This window comes from Labeo rohita, chromosome 17 (assembly GCF_022985175.1).
Source record: "Labeo rohita strain BAU-BD-2019 chromosome 17, IGBB_LRoh.1.0, whole genome shotgun sequence".
In the NCBI taxonomy this organism is placed as follows: Eukaryota; Metazoa; Chordata; class Actinopteri; order Cypriniformes; family Cyprinidae; genus Labeo; species Labeo rohita.
In genome coordinates, this window is record NC_066885.1 from 25535838 (window position 1) to 25554380 (window position 18543).

The 18543-nt window shown below is 36.0% G+C and overlaps 1 protein-coding gene across 1 annotated transcript in view; it reads right to left on the reverse strand.

The window, feature by feature from the left end:
* The window catches only part of crim1 (cysteine rich transmembrane BMP regulator 1 (chordin-like)), a 157682-nt gene that overhangs the window by 54286 nt on the left and 84853 nt on the right, over window positions 1–18543 (reverse strand). Inside the window, exon 6 of the mRNA XM_051133096.1 lies at window positions 1252–1434. Coding sequence (XP_050989053.1) covers window positions 1252–1434 — 183 coding nt within the window. The remainder of the gene's footprint in view (window positions 1–1251; window positions 1435–18543) is intronic.

Genomic DNA, 18543 nt, shown 5'->3' on the forward strand with positions numbered 1-18543 from the left:
TCTGAGCCTCATTAAACATATGAAAATACACCTACAAGCCACTTTTGTGTTTAATTTGTACCTCTGTAGTACAAATTAATTTTGTTAATACTGATTTCATTTGATTGGTAACTTATTCTTATTCTACTTGTTCTTATTCTATTGTTTTAATTAGAAATTAAATTTAAAACGTGTAAAAAAAACCTTTAATACACTTTTAATAAAGTTAGAAAAATGCCATTACAAATCTCACCTCGTAATGGGAATGCTATTTTTTTTTATCAGATTTTTTGATTATTGATTAGAAGGTGCTCCTGAAATTTTGACTGTGCTCCTAAAATTTTAAGTTAAGTGCTCTTAAAGAAAAAAGTAAGCATGAAGCCCTGCATGTGAGTAATTTAATTTTTTGTGTGAACGATCCCTTTTATCCAGTACATCATGAACAGTTAGAAACGTCACAAGGCCTTTTTTGGACCCCAAAAAGGATGAGAACCACTGGTCTAAGATGTTGATTAAAATGATTTACCTTCTTCATAAGCCAAGACTGCCTATGAGTCAGCATATGTAGTCATACAGGCTTACATTTATCGTGCGCCGTCTAACTTTAGTTGTCCTATTTCATTTGTTTAATTCACGGCAGTAAAACTCTCAGGAGGAAAGCTGCGGGGGAGTGGGGGAGTTTCACTTTAATTAACTACATAACAGCAAAATCATTCGCCAACTAATTTCTACATGACCACAATCTGATAAATATAACATGAGCGGAAAATCTAGCAAGGTAATTCCAAGCAGTAATGTATTGGACAACAAAACCTAGCCACAAGAGAAGCATAGCAATCGAAATTACATGCTCCCTGGCAGCCTATTACAGGTTGTCTACAAAATAAAACAATGAACAGTTTCCCTGAACTAATTAGCCCTGGATGCTCCCTGACTTGGAAGAACGCGAGCACACACAGAATTTATCCCGCAAATCGACAGGATCTTCCTCATCACGTAACGTAAAACGCACAAAATCCTCGGAGAAGTTAAAAAAACAGTCACGCCGTAATTGCTTTAGAATCTAGTTTTGGACCAGAACGACATTATTCATTAAAATTCACAAAAATCACCTCAATTACAGGCAGAGCATCAACAGCAAATGCAAAACAGGCCCTAAGGCACAAGGCTAATGCTAAAGACAGCTTGATATCATTTGGAGAAAGGTGCAGATGCTCTTATGAAGAACAGGGATATTTTGTCTTTCCAAAGCCAATGCAAGAGTCATCTAACCTTCACAAACAGGACAACACTCTCCATCAGGGACGTAGTAGCGTTCGCAGTGGAGGACGCCGCACTGGGCCGTGAAGCATACGGACACCCCTCCCTGACAGCGGCAGAAGCGACAGGCGTCCATCCTGAACATGTCCCCGTCATGGTACTCCACTCCGTTGAAAGTGCAGGCTGGCTTTGTCTCTGCAAAACACAGTAATCCAGTGCATTAGAGGTTGTCGGGTATATGACTGACAGCACAACAAAACAAATAGGGTCTTGATGACAGGGCCAAGAAGAATAGTTAGTTATGGGGTACGCAGGGACCTAAACGGTGTGCATTTGTGTCCGGGAGAGCTTTTAGCAGCCGAGTTTCAGATAGCTGTGGAATTGATGCTCACCGGTCACCATGGCAACCCGTAGGTAGCAAATTCCCCTTTCAGCTCATGCATTACAATGCCTACATTTGTGTACAATAGAACGGCCTGCTCTTTGCTCCAAAATGAAGCTTAATGAACGTCTCTGTATATGTATTCAAACTCTGAGGACTTAGGTTAATGCAGTTATTTAAAGATAATAAAATAACAATTACGGTGGCCGTGAACGAGAACAAAGAATTAACACCTCTAAAACAGGACACCAAACTGAAAAAACCTGTTGTTCATTAGCATCTTTATCTTGTCTTTTTTCGTAACTTAACACATTCAGTTCTTTTTACAATAAAGAAAAGTAAATAACAGATCACAAATAGCAGAAATGCAAACACAGAACTTAATATTATAAAATATAATTTATTCCTGTGGTGGAAAAGCTGAATTTTCATCAGTTATTACTTCAGCCTTCAGTGTGAAAAGATCCTTTAGAAAATATTCTAATATGCCAATCTATTATCAATGTTGGAAACAGATGTGCTGCTTAATATGATTTTGGAACTTGTGATACATTTTCCAAGGTTATCTGACGAATAAAACGTTTATTTTACATATTTTAACAAAGTTCACTCTTTATTAATTTAAAATATCCTTGCTTAAAAAAAAAATAATTTCTATAAATAAATAAAGCACTGTCCTTCAAGGTACAAACAAGGTAAATTAAGAAAAATTAAGATTTAAAATTTTGCACAGGTCTTCCTTCTTGTGATAAATTATGAGATAAATGATAAATTGATTAACACTTTACAATAAGGTTCCATTAATGTATTAACTAACATGAACAATCAATAAACAACATTTATTTCAGTATTTATTCATTTTTGTTCATGTTAGTTACAATAAGGTACATTAGTTAACATTAACTCAAAATGAACAATACTTTCACAGCATTTATTATTGTTAGTTCATGTCAATTTTATCATGTACTAATGCATTATTAAAACCAAAAGTTATGTTTCTTAACAATAAATGACTGTTTTTTCATTAACTAAAATGAGCAAATATGAATAAACAGTGTAATAAACGTACTGTTCATTCAGGGCTCAAAATTGCGACCGTTTTGGTCGCATATGCTTCCTTTAATACCTCAAAATATATTTGGGAGCATTTGTGCGAGTAATTGTTGTGGTGGGACTTGTTTTCATTTCTTTACAAAACTTTCGCTAAGTACTGCACAGTATGTGACTGATACAGTGAGCCGTTCTATTCAATATTACCTTACGTAACCAATTAAACTTCATATTTACATTCTTAGCTTTAATGCTAATTTTAGATATTAGCTGCCAGTCACTCACATTGTGCTCCGTTGGAACTCGGAACCGGACGGTTTTTGCTCCAAACGTTTCCTTTCAACCAATCTCTCTTCCGGTTTTGCACTGCACTGCAATTAGGGGTATGCGATATGAACATTTTTGATTCTTGACTATTAAAATATCCCTACAATCTGCTATTATTTAAGAAATAAAGTAAGCCTATCGTGCTACAGCGCACATTCTATCAGTTGCAGTTCTGGCGCCTCCGTCTCACGCTACATACATTCACACCAAATGTTTACTCAGCAGCAGAATTCCACTCACGAAACACTGCATTTATATGCAATCACACAAGTACATTATTTGCATGTGTTTTAAACCTTGCCGCTTTTCATTAATTTCATTCGTGTGCTGTTCTAACATGCGCTTACATTTGAAGCATGTACACTCAAAAAAGTAAGTCATCTTTCATGAGGTTTGGCCCAGGTGTTTTATGCAGCATAATTTCACAAAGCTTAAGTCTGTCTGACCATTCTGTTTTTGCTTTAGATATTGAAATTATAATCTAATTTAAATCAGAAACGGCTCATGCATTCAGCATCTTTGATTGGATTAAGTTTAAAAATGCAGTGGTTGCCTCTAATTTAAATGGCTACAGAGAGTTTGACCTGTAATAGAGAAAATAAACATCTTGTCCATGTACTCATATTTTCATTCTTTCTTGTCCCTTTCTTAAGGCAATAAATAATTATTTTAAAAAAAGGCTTTCAAAATCAGCCCATTTGACTGGTGAAGCTATTAATCATCAGGATGTTGCTGGCTGTTCCTCTCAGTTGGCAGTTGTGGTGCTCTTTAATATTCAATTGGTGCTCCTATATTATTTAGTACTCCTAACTTTTTGAATTTGGGAGCACCAGTGTTACCAAGTAAAAAAGTTTACTTCGAGCGCTGTCATTGTTTGTTCACGTTAGTTAATACATTAACTAATGTTAACAAATGGCACCTTATTTTAAAGTGTTACTGTTAATGAAAATACAGTTGTTCATTGTTAGCTCGTGTTAATTCACAGTGCATTAACCCTTACAAATAAATCCTAATCTTATCAAACTATACATTGTTGGAAAGGTCTAAGACTCCTAAATAGATATTTTACCATATTTTTGTGTTAGAAATTATGTAGGAAAAGTAATAGATTAATATATGTCAAGAGTGCAACTTAAAAAAATCTACATCATAACATGAGTTCTGACCTTTGTCACAAAAGACTTTCTTTGTTGTCTTTTTCTCTATCACGCTTTAGATATCATAAGTAATTATATATCAGTTCAAAACTTAAAATCTCAAAATTCATCCTTTGAAAGGCATTTTAAAATCAGACATTGCATCACCACAGAAAATGTACATCAAAATCATATTACAAAATGTTGTCATTGATGAATTATGAAAATTTAAGTCTGGATAGTGCATTTTTATGTCTGTGTTCAAAAATGGGAGTGACAGTTAAAAGGTTAACTAAAGTTAACAAGCACCCACTGGAAAAAATGCTTTTCTTGCTTGATTTTTTTGTCTTGTTTCTAGTCAAAATTTCTAAAAATTCTTAAATCAAGAAGGATTGTCTAGACAAGTATAAATTATTGTCCTGTTTTCAGAAAAAACAAGTCAAAATTGAGTTTTTGCTTAGAACAAGCTAAATAATCTTATTTCACACAGAAAACAAAACAATTTTGCTTACCCCTCTGGCAGATTACTTTGCTTTTTTCAAGCAAAAACACACTTATTTTTTTCTGAAAACAAGATAAAAATTTATACTTGTCTAGAAAATCTTTCTTGATTTAAGAATTTTTAGATATCGGGGCTTAAAACAAAAAATCTAAATAAGAAAAGCATTTTTTGAAGGCGACTTTTGATTTAAATAATGCATTAATAATGCAAATGTATTGTTCAGTCAGTCAGTCATGAGTTACCAAAGTATTGTTTAATGTAATAAAAATAACATTTAAATTTTAATCCTTTTATTTTGTAATCAGTGACAGTACAGTAGTTTGTTGGTTTCAACACCAAGACATGTTTGACTCAGGTAAAGCACTCCTCCTTGTGCTTGTGTTGAATGACGCCAAACACGTCCTTGAAAACCTCTGATCACAACATATCTGATGGACCAGAGTCATGCGAGGAACTCTCTGCCTATGACAAACAAGAGGCCTTGAAACATTCCGTAAAAATCCAATCAAACGAAATATCAGAGTAATCCATTAAAAGAGGAATTATTAGAAACCCGGAGCCAACATAAAGCACCCAGAGCCAAGTGGAAATTGATCTCTGCACGCTCAACTGTTCAAAGATCAGCCAAATGCGGTGCACAGCGATTTTAATTCCAGTGAATAATTTCGTCAATTAGTACAGGCTCAATGAATTACCCAATAATCTGGCGTGACAACTGTGAGGTTGTCACACTAGACAGCCTTCACAGAGGACTGTGTGAATTTGCTCAGTTTTTTTCTAATCAAAGCTTTTTTTGTTCCATCAGCCTAAGTCTGTCATTCTCCTCTGGGTGACTGCTGCCGCTTCTGAGAGCAGCAACTAATTGGAAGGAGCTGCTTAAAAATCAATGCGTAAGAGAAAAAAAATAAAACTTTTAAAAGTAATAAAAGAAATAACCCCCTGCCATTAGACAGCGGTAAAGAAATCGAAAGCTAAAAGGAGCTGTACAGGTGGAGTTGAGATGTCTATGAAAGGACAGCTCTCTGTGAGTGTAATATGTCAAGTGTCTTGCGTTAACAGGTGTCGTCTGTGCTGTATGATCGTAATGATATAGTACCCCAGAAGGATTAGCAGAAGGATTCAGAGCTGTTATTAATAAATATAGCAGGTTTAATTGTTTATCACACACTTTTCAGGAACAGAAGGCACTAGATGCGCTATCTGGGCAATTAGCTGAGAAATAGTAGGTTATCAAGAGGTCATTAGCTTTTAGTGTGAAATCCAAGATGGTGAAAAGATTACAACAAATTGCTTATTAGCAACAGCAATACACCCATATTTCCTTCATGTCTTGGGAAGCAAGATAAATAATCTTAAAGTAACAATCTAATAGGTTTTTGAACATTATTAAAATATCTCACAAAACTCTCATGTTTGGCAAATGCAAATAAACAAGCTGCAACTATTCACTGACTCTTTGAGTACTTGCAAGTGGTGAACTAGTTCAAAAAATTTGCTCCTTGCAAAGTTAATTGATTCAAAACACAAAATACCAATTTTTGTGTCCTTGTGAGCTGTGAATTGGTAACAATTCACAGCTCAATTCTCTTAAACCCTTGCGGACAGTTAATAAGTCCAAAAAAAAGGATTCACTAATTCTTTTGAGTAATTGTGAACGTTGAAGTATTTTGAAAAATGATTCTTCGATTCTTCTGAATATAACCAAACAATTAATTAGTTCAAAAACAGTCTGTGGTGAATCAGAAATTATGCATAGATTCTTTTGAGTTCTTGTAAACAGTTGATTTGTTAAAAAATTATTTGCTAATACTTCTGAGCACTTGCAAATGTTAAATCGCTTCAAAAATAATTTATTGATTCTTTGAAACCTTGCGAACAGTTAATTGGGAAGGACTCAATTATTTTGAGTCCTTGCAAATGCTGAATTGTTTAAAAAATGATTAAGCAATTCTTTCAAATCCTTGTGAAACATTAAAAAGATAAAAAGCTATTTTTTCAGTCGTTGCATATTTAGACATTTATCAGTTCAAGTTTAATCCACATTATTTTGTGCCAAATAAATACTTACAATTAAATATTTAAAAAAAACATATTGGCCCCTTAAATAGTTTTAGTAAAGCTAGTTACTTTTTGTTAGTTGCTGTACTTTTTTAAGGGTAGATCTGTAGTTTAAATGAATATTTCCTCCAAAAATTAGAATTCTGTCAAGAAAGAAAAGTAAAACATTTTTGGAACAGCATAAAGATGAGGATTTCATTTTTTGAGTGAGCTATTCCTTAAAGGAGACCTATTATGTCCCTTTTTACAAGATGTATTATAAGTCTCAGGTGTCCCGAGAATGTGTCTGTGAAGTTTCAGTTCAAAAGATAATCAGAGGTTATTTTAAAAATGTCTTTTTTGAGTAAATGCTGAAACATGCTGTTTCATTAATGTCTCTTTAAATGCAAATGAGCTGCTACTCCCCACACCCCTTTTCCAGAACAGAGCTGTGCCTTTACAGCTCGAACCTCAGACTAGTGATGGGAAGTTTGGATCATTTTACCGACTCGGACCTTTGAGTCTCGTTCAGCAAAATTAATCTTTTTTCAAGTCATTTCGTTCATCTACTGCTTGCACAAATGTTGACCACAGTACAAACAAAACAAAACTATAATGCTATAAGAAACAGAAAAGATTAATTCATTGTTTACCTGGGTTACCTTTAGTCTATGTTTAGCTCACCTCACCTCTTTTCTGACAAGTTTTCGGGTTTGAGTCGTTTGTTCGTCACGTGACAGCCCCATAAGCTTAACCAATGCAGTGTGAGCCGGAAAAAGAATTAATTAGTTCATCTCTCGAGTCATCGGGTTTGAGTCGTTCGTTCACCTATGCAATCTGAGCTGGAAAGAGAATTGATTAGTTCATCTCTCCAGTCTTCAGGTTTGAGTCGTTCGTTCATCACGTGACAGCCCCATAAGATGAACGAACGACTCCAAAAACCCGAAGACTCGAAACAGGTGAACTAATTCCTGTACAGAACCTAATAGGATGTTGTACATGCACGACTGAACGAATCACAAGACGACTCGTTTGTCCCAAGTCACATTCAAGATTCATTTAAAATGAACGAATTGTTCAAGAACGACCCATCACTACCTCAGACACTGTGATAAAAAAAAACACCTGTTTGGTTTTGATTCATATCATGTCTATTGCTCTGAAATCATGTGTTTTAAGTTTGGGAGGAGCCTAATCATGCAGGCTTGTCAATCATCATTACAAGCCTATATAAGCAGCACTCGTTGCACCGTCAATTGTTCCAGCATCCCTCCACCTCCCTATCTCCTCCTCTATTTCTGTTATTCTCACTCAAGGTAATACCGCAATGGGAGGTTTGAACGTTCGAGCCATTATTGTGGACAGCAAGCCAAGTTTGTTTGTTTTTTTATTAAACTTCAGGACTGGATGGACAGGCGAACTCAAGAAACCATATTAGTTTAAACTTCATTTTCTGAGCGCACACATCTGAGGCACGTGCACAGAAAGCGACTGTCACACGGCATGTGAGTACTAAACTAAGTTCTCTTTCATGTCTTATTGCACTTAAACTGTCAAATACACACAAGTTTACATTAAAAACACACGAGTTACAAAAAACAGTCGGTTTTGTCTGTAAAGGCAAACAGCTATGAAAAAATTGCATGTTTATATTAGATCTGGCTATAGTTTCTAAGTGGTTTCGCCAAAACTACTCGCTATATTATCAATTCCCCAACTGGTTCTCTACACTAACTCATTGTACTTATTTCCTTCAAACTCCCTTTCCCTCAACACATATCGTACCATCATTCTTTTTCCCATTCCCAACTCAATTAACCATCCTATCCTTCCCATTCTCTACCCAATTATCCCTATCCTATATATTCCCTCCCCAATTAACTATAAGACTTACAAACAATATCATTACAAAAATCAAAAGGCTTAAGTTCACGTTCATACAGTCTATGCAAGCAATAAGGGGAAACAGTATTGGTTTGATCTCAGCAACGAAGGGGCTTACGCTTGAGACTTGACTCAATCTCTAAAACACCCCTCTGGACCTAATTATAAAAATAAATAGTGCTGGGGTGGTGGAAAGAGTGAAACAGCTGTTTATATATACTTTGCAGTTTGATTACAAGGATATATGAACACACTTCCCTCATACGACCACATTTTGTGCGAAGAAGTTCCAATTGAGCTGCAATCTTGAATGCAACATCCCATGCTTTTTTGTTTTAAATGCAATAAAGCTTTTTTTCATTTATCTTAATGAGCTTCATCCCACAGCCACACCAGTTGACGTGTCGTGGCAGAGGTGAATAATTTGTGGAAGTGTGAGTGATAGTTACGTCAGCATCTTGACCTTCCCAGATGTTCAGTGCAGTGGCCTCACCCAAATGGAACTCATTCTTTAAAAATGACATGAGTGGCCACATCACATAGACTTGGTGTTGGGTCTTTTAGAAGTGACTCTGATGTGGTAAGTGCAAGGTCTGACCTGTTTCTTTGTTTTGTCTCATTGCATGTCAGTGTTTATGTAAAACGGCTGCTTTAAACCCCTGCTGCATCTCATAAGTTTTCAAGATAAAGCCTGACCCGAGCCGTCTGGATGCAACGAAAGATTTGTAGGAGTGCAGATAGCGTGCTCGCCCCCACTTGTTTTGCTGGCTGTTATGACCTCACAGAAAAAGAAAAAATCCCGCAGAGAAATGGCGAGCGCGAGAGAATCTGGCTTTCCTGCCGCATTTCCGTTTTTGAAGGGCAAGTCATAAGTGCTGGTGTGTAAACAGCTGGCTGAGGTTCATGGAGAGCTGGTGTCTGCTCTAGGGCTTATCCCTCTCTCTCCACAGCAGGACAAGCTGCTTGTAGAACAAATATGCAAAGTTTGTCAAGCTTGAGCTGGTGGCTCCATTTCTCAACCCACTGGCTGCCTTGATTTGGGACTTTACCCATCACAAAGGATTATACAACTGCAGCAAATTCCTTCATAGTTTTATGGAAAACTCTTTGACTGGGACTTATTCCGGAATCCTCTGGCATTAGGGATTGGGCGTCGTGTAGGGAGAACGAGCTTGAATGAGTTCTGTTTAATATTCGGAATTTCCTCCCGACGCTGTAATCCTGTAACGACTCTGTCAGGAAAGAAAATGCTGATTCAAAGTCTAAGTAAACTTTTTAAAAGAACTCTTTGGAGATGGCCAGGGTTGTTCTAGCATGGAGTGTGGCTCATTTCCACGTTCTTCACTGGTAAACACGGGTTCAGGAGGTGTATTAGCCAAAGAAAAAATGTATAACTAAAAAAATAATGTCAGTTGAAGACTCTAGTATCTGCACCAGTTTCTCCCAAGTCTTTATCGACACCTTCAAAGACACAAAGATGATGCTGAGAACAATGTCACCAAGTTGTTTTAGATTCAGTGATGTAAATGACAGTCGAAAACCACTCTAGAAATATTGGTGGCTGACTGCAACAGATTTAATTAAATATGACACACACACACAAAAACTTAAAAACACCTTTAAAAACTACTTTACACCACTGGCGTCTCTGTTGAAAGTCGCAGTTTTTGGCCTCTTTTTCTCTCTCTGGAACTGCTAAAAAATTACACAAGAATCAGCAAAAAAAAATTTTCAGACAGTTCATGTAAATGCGAATGTAAATGAACAGGTTATAAATATTACTCATGATTCTCTGGAGTTCTTGCAAAGTAGTTTTAAGTTCTTGTGTGTATGGTGAATTTGTTAAAGAATGATGCAGTAATTTTTCTGAATCTTTGCGAATAGTTAATTGGTTAAAAAAGATTCACACAATTTGTTGAGTGAATCTGTGAATCGATTTAGGGCTGTCACAATTCTTCGATTAAATTCGAGTACTCGATTTAAAAAAAAAAATCCTTGATTGCAATTTGACCATGTCGAGTAACCGACAAAATATTGGAAGTGGTGCATTCCAAGGATGAGAATCCATGAAACACATTATTAGACCGTTAGTCAATTAATCGCCAGAATAATCGACCGATTACTCGATTACCAAAATAATCGTTAGTGACAGCCCTACACTGTAAAATATAAAAAACACAATTTGTTGAGTCAGCTTAAAATAATTTGTTACCCTGTTGCCTTAAAATTTTAAGTTTAGTCAACTAAAATAAATTTAGTCAACTTGAAATGTTAAGTTGTACTAAGTAACAACTTAGATATTTGTGTTTGCTAAACTTAACAGATGGGTAAGTAACCCAGCTGCCTTAAAATTTTAAGTTGATTCAACTCAAGTTGTCACTTAGTATAATTTAACATTTCAAGTTGAATAAACTATTTTTGAGTTGACTGAACTTAAAATTTTAAGGCAGCCAGGTTACAAATTATTTTAAGTTGACTCAACAAATTGTTTTTTACAGTGTAGATTGATTCTTTTTAACTCTTGTGATTCAATTTCTTATTCTTTTGAGTATTTGTAAATGTTGAATCACTTAAAAAAATAATAAAAAATAAGGCAACACTTTATTTTATGGTCTCTTAACTAGTTAGCTTGCATATTACTAGAATATTAGCCATTTATTAGTACTAATTAAGCATAATATTAATGCCTTATTCTACATCCGTAATCCTACCCAATACCTAAATTTAACAACTACCTTACTAACTATTAATTACCAGCAAATTAGGTATTTATTGAGGGAAAAGTCATAGTAGTGAATAAGTGTTCCCTATTCTAAAGTGTTACCAAAAATAAATAAATAAATAAATATTTTGAAATCCTTGTGAAGAGTTAACTGGTTAAAAAAATACTCCAATAATGCTTTTAAATCTTTGCAAACAGTCAGCTAGTTTAAAAAAACTCTTTAATCCTAATCTTGAATAATTGAGGATCCACATTATTTTGTGCCAAATAAATAATACAAAATTAAATATTTTTTTTAAATGATATTGGCTTCTTCAATAGTTTTAGTATAGTTTGCCTCTTTTTGTTTGCAGCTTTATTTTTTTTTAATGATAGCATTAATAGGAGTAATTCATCCAAAAAAGATCATTATATCAAGATAGAGAAGAACAAAAATGTCTGCACAAGGGTGAGAATTTCATTTTTGAAATTAAACACAAAGTTTATTTAAACAACAAGTTTATTTTAATTTCCATTTGTTCAAATAATATATTAAAATTGAAATGTGTACACAAAATCAACTGAATACTGTTTTGTGATGAACATGTTATCAGTTGCTAAATTCAAAATACTTAATGAACATGTCCTTAATTGTTAGAATGAAAATAATACCATTGTTATGTATAATTACAAGCAATGAAACAGTATTAAAAATATTAAAAACATATGTGAACCTGGATCACAAAACCAGTCATTTGTAGCAATAGCCAACAATACATTGTATGGGTCAAAATTGTTGATTTTTCTTTTATGCCAAAAATCTTTATGATATTAAGTAAAGATCATGTTCCATGAAGATATTTTGTAAATTTCCTACCATAAATGTATCAGAACGTAATTTTTAATTAGTAATATGCATTGCTAAGAACTTAATCTGGACAACTCTAAAGGTGATTTTCTCAATATTTTAATTTTTTTGCACCCTCAGATTCTAGATTTTCAAATAGTTGTATCTCATATTGTCTTATCCTAACAAACCAGTAGAAAGCTTATTTATTCAGCTTTTAGATGATGTATAAATCTCAGTTTCTTATGACTGGTTTTGTGGTCCAAGGTTACATATTACAAATATTTAAAAATCTATTGAATTTTTTTTTTTAATTCTGTATGTGGTGCAACCAACAATGTCATATGGTAAAACCAACATGCCCAAAAGTCCAGGAGGACAAAAAAAAAAAATAAAAAAAAAAAATAAAAAATATATATATATATATATAGATAGATAGATAGATGGATAGATATAGATAGATATAGATATATATATGGCAAGGTTCAGGTTGTAAAATGCTGTGCAGTTTAACCACCTACATAACTTACTGATATTTTATTTTTTTAATTAATAATTAAATATATCATTTTTACTTGAGGGTTACACCACATGACATTTGAAATAGTTACTTAATTCTTTTTTTTGATGCTTTCAGCATGCTGCATGACTTTGCTATGCTTACATTTATTGTACAGAATTCCTTAGATTTCCCTCTACAAATCAGTGCTGAACAAGCAAATAAAGTCTGAAGATTCTCTCGCTGATATTTTAATAATGTACAGGATCATGTACAAGCATCATCACATACAAATTTCAGAGTGGTGGAGATGCTTTCTCTCGTCTTGAAACACCACACCTCAGTGTAAATTAGTGGAAGAGAATGGTAACCATGGAAACACTACCCTGAGACGCCAAAGCCTAGTTTTCTCTGCCTCAAGCCCGATCCAACAGGTCCCCTCCCCTCCGAGGCCTCGAGGCCAAGAGCTGTTAACTGGCCCCACCTGAATTGTTAAAGCGTATGACGGCACTACCAGGATCTGTACGAGATGAGGTAAGTGACAGAAGTCAACTATGTAATCTATATGACTGCCCAACCCTCCACACATCTGTACAGATACAAATTAAGAATGGCTACTACCGGTGTTCTCATATAGCTTTCTGAAAATAGAGAAACAGAACAGCACACACACACACTCTTTCTTATTACACAAAGGCCATCTGAAGCAGGAGGAAAAGAGCCCATTTATATTTAACTCTAAGAGTTTGACAGCATTGTGAAGAGGCAGTAATGAAATTCTCCATCTGGAGATTAAAACACCTCCACATCTCAGTCTCGCAGTTCCCGAACAGAGCACTGAAGTGCAACCTAAAATAACAACATCTATTACCGCTCAAAAGCTGCTAACCTTAACGTGGAGGATTTACATAATCTCCCACCTCCAGTCGCAAACTTGTACTTGAGCAGATTCCTCTCGCTTGAGGTCATGGTTAAACACGGACCAGTGTGCACTAAATGTAACGTAGCAGAAGAATCACAGGCGGTCTTTCAACTTCGATCCAGGCACCGCAAACTGAGTCTCGTCGGCTCTTTAAAGCAGCCATATTAGATTCTTTAGTAGCATTTTATATTTCCCCCTAAAGTCCACTTTTAATGTTAGTTAAGGTTTCATGCACCAACAACTGTCGTAATTTCATTTTATATGACTGTATTCCTCCTCCTTTCTGTTCTTTAGAATTAAAAGTGCTGTATTTCGGAATTCTACACATAAATTGCCTGACTGATGTCAATGAAATGGGCGTCTTGAGCAATCATGCCTGTCTCTGTGACTGCCAGTGGCTCTGCAAACAACAAAAAACAAGTCAAGGGGCGGCCCAAGCTTTTTGGCCAGAAAACTAGCCTGTGATCTGTTTTGCGTGTTGGGGTTGTTGACATCTTTTGATGCTGACATTTTGGTAGGACATGTCTATGGAGGGTTTTAGATGAAGGGTGTGTGGGTGATAGCAGCAAAATGGTGTGAGCTAGCAAAACAGAAATTCCTTAAGTTATTTTTGCTACTGTATATTTAAGAAATTTATAATACAAATCACCTGTTATAATTGGCTAACTTGCTCTCCCTGCTGAAAAAAATAAAACAATAGAAACAATAGAAATTCTAATGATTTCCACTACAAATACCATTACAAACATTACAAATCATCAACTTTTAAGTATAAAAGCTAGGGCTGCCCCCTAATAGTCGACTAACCGTTAGTTGACAAGAAGAGGCTTGGTTGACAAAAATTTTATTAGTCGATTTGTTACGGAAAAAATAATTCCACAGTAAGTGGCGAAGTCAACATCTGTTAACGGCTGGTCTATGTGGTAATATAGTGCATTTGGCAGGGCATCAAAACACTCGCCTATCATTCATCCACCTCAAATACTGTTTTCATCTGAAAGTTGTAGCAACTTTGCATGGCCTCTCAATCTAATGTCAATCTAGAAAAATGTGCACTATTCAAATCTGTGCAGAGTGTGTGGTCACTTAAAATACTCTGTCATTTTTGCTCATACAGATAAAAGTAATACATCTTTTGAATCTGTAAAGACTCTACGTTTATTTGTGTGCACTCACAATAACAATAAAACGTTGCGCTTTTGTAAAATAAAGCAAACAGGATGCGCTTTCTGCCGTCTCGGTCTCTGTGAACTTGAGAACTTGAAACTTCAAAACTCTGTGTATACTTGTGTTACAGACATGAAAAATATATCTGTAGAGAGTGAAATGTCTACTTTTAAATGAACCAATTCAAATAAAAAACAAATATTCAAAGATTATGTAATCTGTATGAAACTACTGCAGAGAAGATGAGCTGGTGTCGCAGACTTCATTTCTTAAGCCGAAAACAAAGAAAGCGCTGGTTTATTAATAAATCAATAAAATGTTAATGCAGTCTCCTTGCTGTATATTTCTGACACATTCATAATTATATCAAGCTTTTAGCAAGCTTTTTGTGTGCGCTTTGAGCGCTTATTAGGCTATGTAGGCAATTAAAATCTTATTATTATGATTTATATGGTTTATTAATAAACATGCAACTAATAGTCAACTAATGCTTAAAATAGAAGACTACTAGTTGACCAGAATAAAAAAAAAAATTCTGTGGTGTGTTTTAGGATGCAATTCCATTAGGATTTAGTGGTTTTAACAAGCCACCAAGAGAAGACGACCAATTACCAGTAGAAACCCACAGGATTTTTAGAAAACAAGTATGAAGATCTACCCCTAAACTCAGTCCTAAACCTAACCATCATTGAAGCATAAGCAGACCATAAAACACACAAAAACATAGAAATTAGGAAGCATACATTTATACTAATTAGCCACCAATTCGACAAAATGGAAAATAGCCACAAATTGTCAAGAAACTATGAGTGTGTTGCTTTCTCTATAGTAGGGATGGAAAGTCTGATTCATTTTAGCGAATGGGTTCATTTGGATTGTCAATAATAGACTCATTTAAAACTAAATTCATTTATTTTTTTGAATCACCAGATTTTTTATGTATATCTAGCAGCTTGTAACATTAGCTTAACTGTAGTTGAACTGCTTTAAAGTAGCTTGTAGCTTAGCAAACTAGTATCAAAATCCATATTCTGTTGTGAAACAGTATCTAAGGTACGTCAAAAATCACATTCTGAGTAGGTACTACACTGGATGAGGAACAAACTTTACTACTATATTCTACATAGTATGAATCTTGCAAGAAGTAATTGGCCATCTAGCTACTTTTCCTATACTCAAGTTCCAAAAGTGGGTTTTTGCAGCAATGCCGTAGAAGAACCATTTTGAGTTCCCCAAGTTTTAAACATTTCAAAAATCTAAAGAAACTTTTTTTCAAAAAAGAACCTTTTGTGGAATAAAAGGTTACACGGATAATAAATATTCTTAATTTTAAAGAACCTTAAAGATCCTTAATTGGTGTACTGTTATATAAATACCATGAATTTGGACAGAATATTAATTTCGCCTACCGTTTTTCACCTAATGTATAGTAGGGACATTCAGACGCAAGGTTAGTTTCACACTAAGGAAAGGGAAAAAACAATCCGAACCATGAAGAAGAAATAGATTTTGAAGGCCGAGGAGATTGCGGTTATCATCCTCTCAGATTCTTGAGATGCTTTTTTTTTCTGTGTTAGGTAGGAGAACTCCTCTCTAGAAGGACTCGGTCCAACATTTCTTTTCTCTTCCTGTCCTACAGCCCAACAGGAGCTGCCTCCCAGTGTTTTTCAGCCCTCCCTCATGCTGCAGGCTAGCTTGTTTTGGCTGCAGCTGCTGAGAGGCAGACTAAATAATGTGATAACGCGCCGCTCCACAGTTGCGCCTTGTGCTGCCAAGACCCGCCACTGCTCTGGACATGCAAATCACTACCGCACAACACCTGCAAATCAAGGCTAAGTTGTCGAGAAACAAAACAAAACAAAAGACGGCACCTTTGTGTGCCTGTTTTCCCATTTTTTATCTGTGAAAGATAGCGGCCGCTGTGTTGGAGCAGACATAAATAAGAGCCGGGGAATAAAAGGGAGAGCACAGCGCCTACGGGGCCCGTCAATCATCGTAGGCTTCACAGCGCACACGATATGTGAATGGCCCCTCGGTGACTCCTATTCCAGCCCTACCTTAAAATCACTTTCCTCTTCCGATGACGAAAGAGAAAAAGAGACACCTGTGCTTCTCGCTGTGTTGCTGCGTTATGTTTACGCTAGAGGTTAAACTCGCAAAATGTTATGTCATTTACTGGCGAAACGTGGTTTCAAGGCTCATAATCTTTCGGAAGAATGAACAGCTGTTTAAGCATTTCCTTCAGAGTGACATGAGTCCTAATCCACTCCTGAAAGAGCGTGCATTGTTCTTCCATACGTCATTTGAGGCAGAACAACATGCTACTGTGTACAGAGCTAATCCTAATGCTAACCGCTTAAGCGTACACAACACAATCAACGCTTTCTCAACGCTGGGAAGAGGATCGAAATCAACACTCATAACCTCTATTACATCGCCCTTCTATCCCTAGGTTGAACAGCTTGCGCAAACCGCCAATCATGCCCTTCTCCATGACAACCGCTCTCTGGGTAAACATTAGCGTAATGATGGGGCTCGTAGCAGTGGGGCTGTATGAACGGGGACCGACAGGTGCGCCAGTTCAAGTGTGAAGATGCACAAAGCTAATTGTGGGACTAAAAATATCGCTAATGACATATCAAATCTACCGTGAGCGGCTGAACAACATGTTCGCATATTCACCTGTTGATCGACACAAGAAACTGTGGGCTTCAATGTGACTTAAACAAGCGTAATGCCAAACACTAATATAAATATGCAAGTCATGGAGAAGCACAACAAAAAAAAACTAGCAACACATTTGTCTGGTACATTACAAGAGGCATAAAACTGTGAAATTCCTTGGTGTGGTCAAAGATAGTTCACGTTTTGAAACTTTCGGAAAGGAGTTGCGATTAGCTCAGGGTGGGAATGTTCTAGATTAGATGCACACATACACTCACTAATCAGACCTTCTTATCTACTCCCCAAAAGGGTGACATCACTGTCTGAGGGAGAAATGTGGTGCACAAACACTGTCTGAGAATGCTCACTCCCTTGCCATCCCAAACACTTGCCTTTGGAAGTGTGTGCGGGCGCCTTGGGGAGTGAGCGAGAGAGCGACTGTCAGAGAAAGATGGCATTCTGTCTGTCTGACATCTGCTGTTTCTAGAATCGTCAAGCCGTGAATTTGTTCACAAATGGCACGGTTGATCTACTCAGATATTCACTGGAAACTTCAAAGTTTTGATTTCTCATGTAGATAACGTTTCCTGTATTTACATCGCCCTGCTGAAAAAAATACAGATTGAGTTGGTCAAGCTGTTTTAGGAATAATAATAAATGAAATAGGTCCATTAAATACTAAAAATGGTGGCCATGAACTTAAAGGATTAGTTCACTTCCAGAATAAAAATTTCCTTTTAATTTACTTGTCCCAAAGTAACTGTGGTCATTTTAAAAGAAATTAAGGTTTTTGAGGAAAACATTCCAGGATTTTCTCCATATAGTAGACTTCAATGGTGACCAGTGGGTTAAAGGTCCAAACTGCAGTTTTAATGCAGCTTCAAAGTGCTCTAGACGATCCCAGTCGAGGACTAATGGTCTTATCTAGAGAAACGATTGCTCATTTTCTAAAAAAAACTTTTTTAAATGAATATACTTTTTAACCACAAATGCTTGTCTTGCACTAGCTTGATTTGACGGATTATGTAGTTACGTTGGAAAGGTTACAGGTGACGTAGGTGGAAGTACCGACCCAGTGTTTACAAAGCAAACATGTAAAGAAAGTCAAACGCCCCTTACAAAAAAGTGTGTGTGACCTATCCAACGTGATTACGTAATGCGTGAAGTCATGGATGAGCATCGCAAA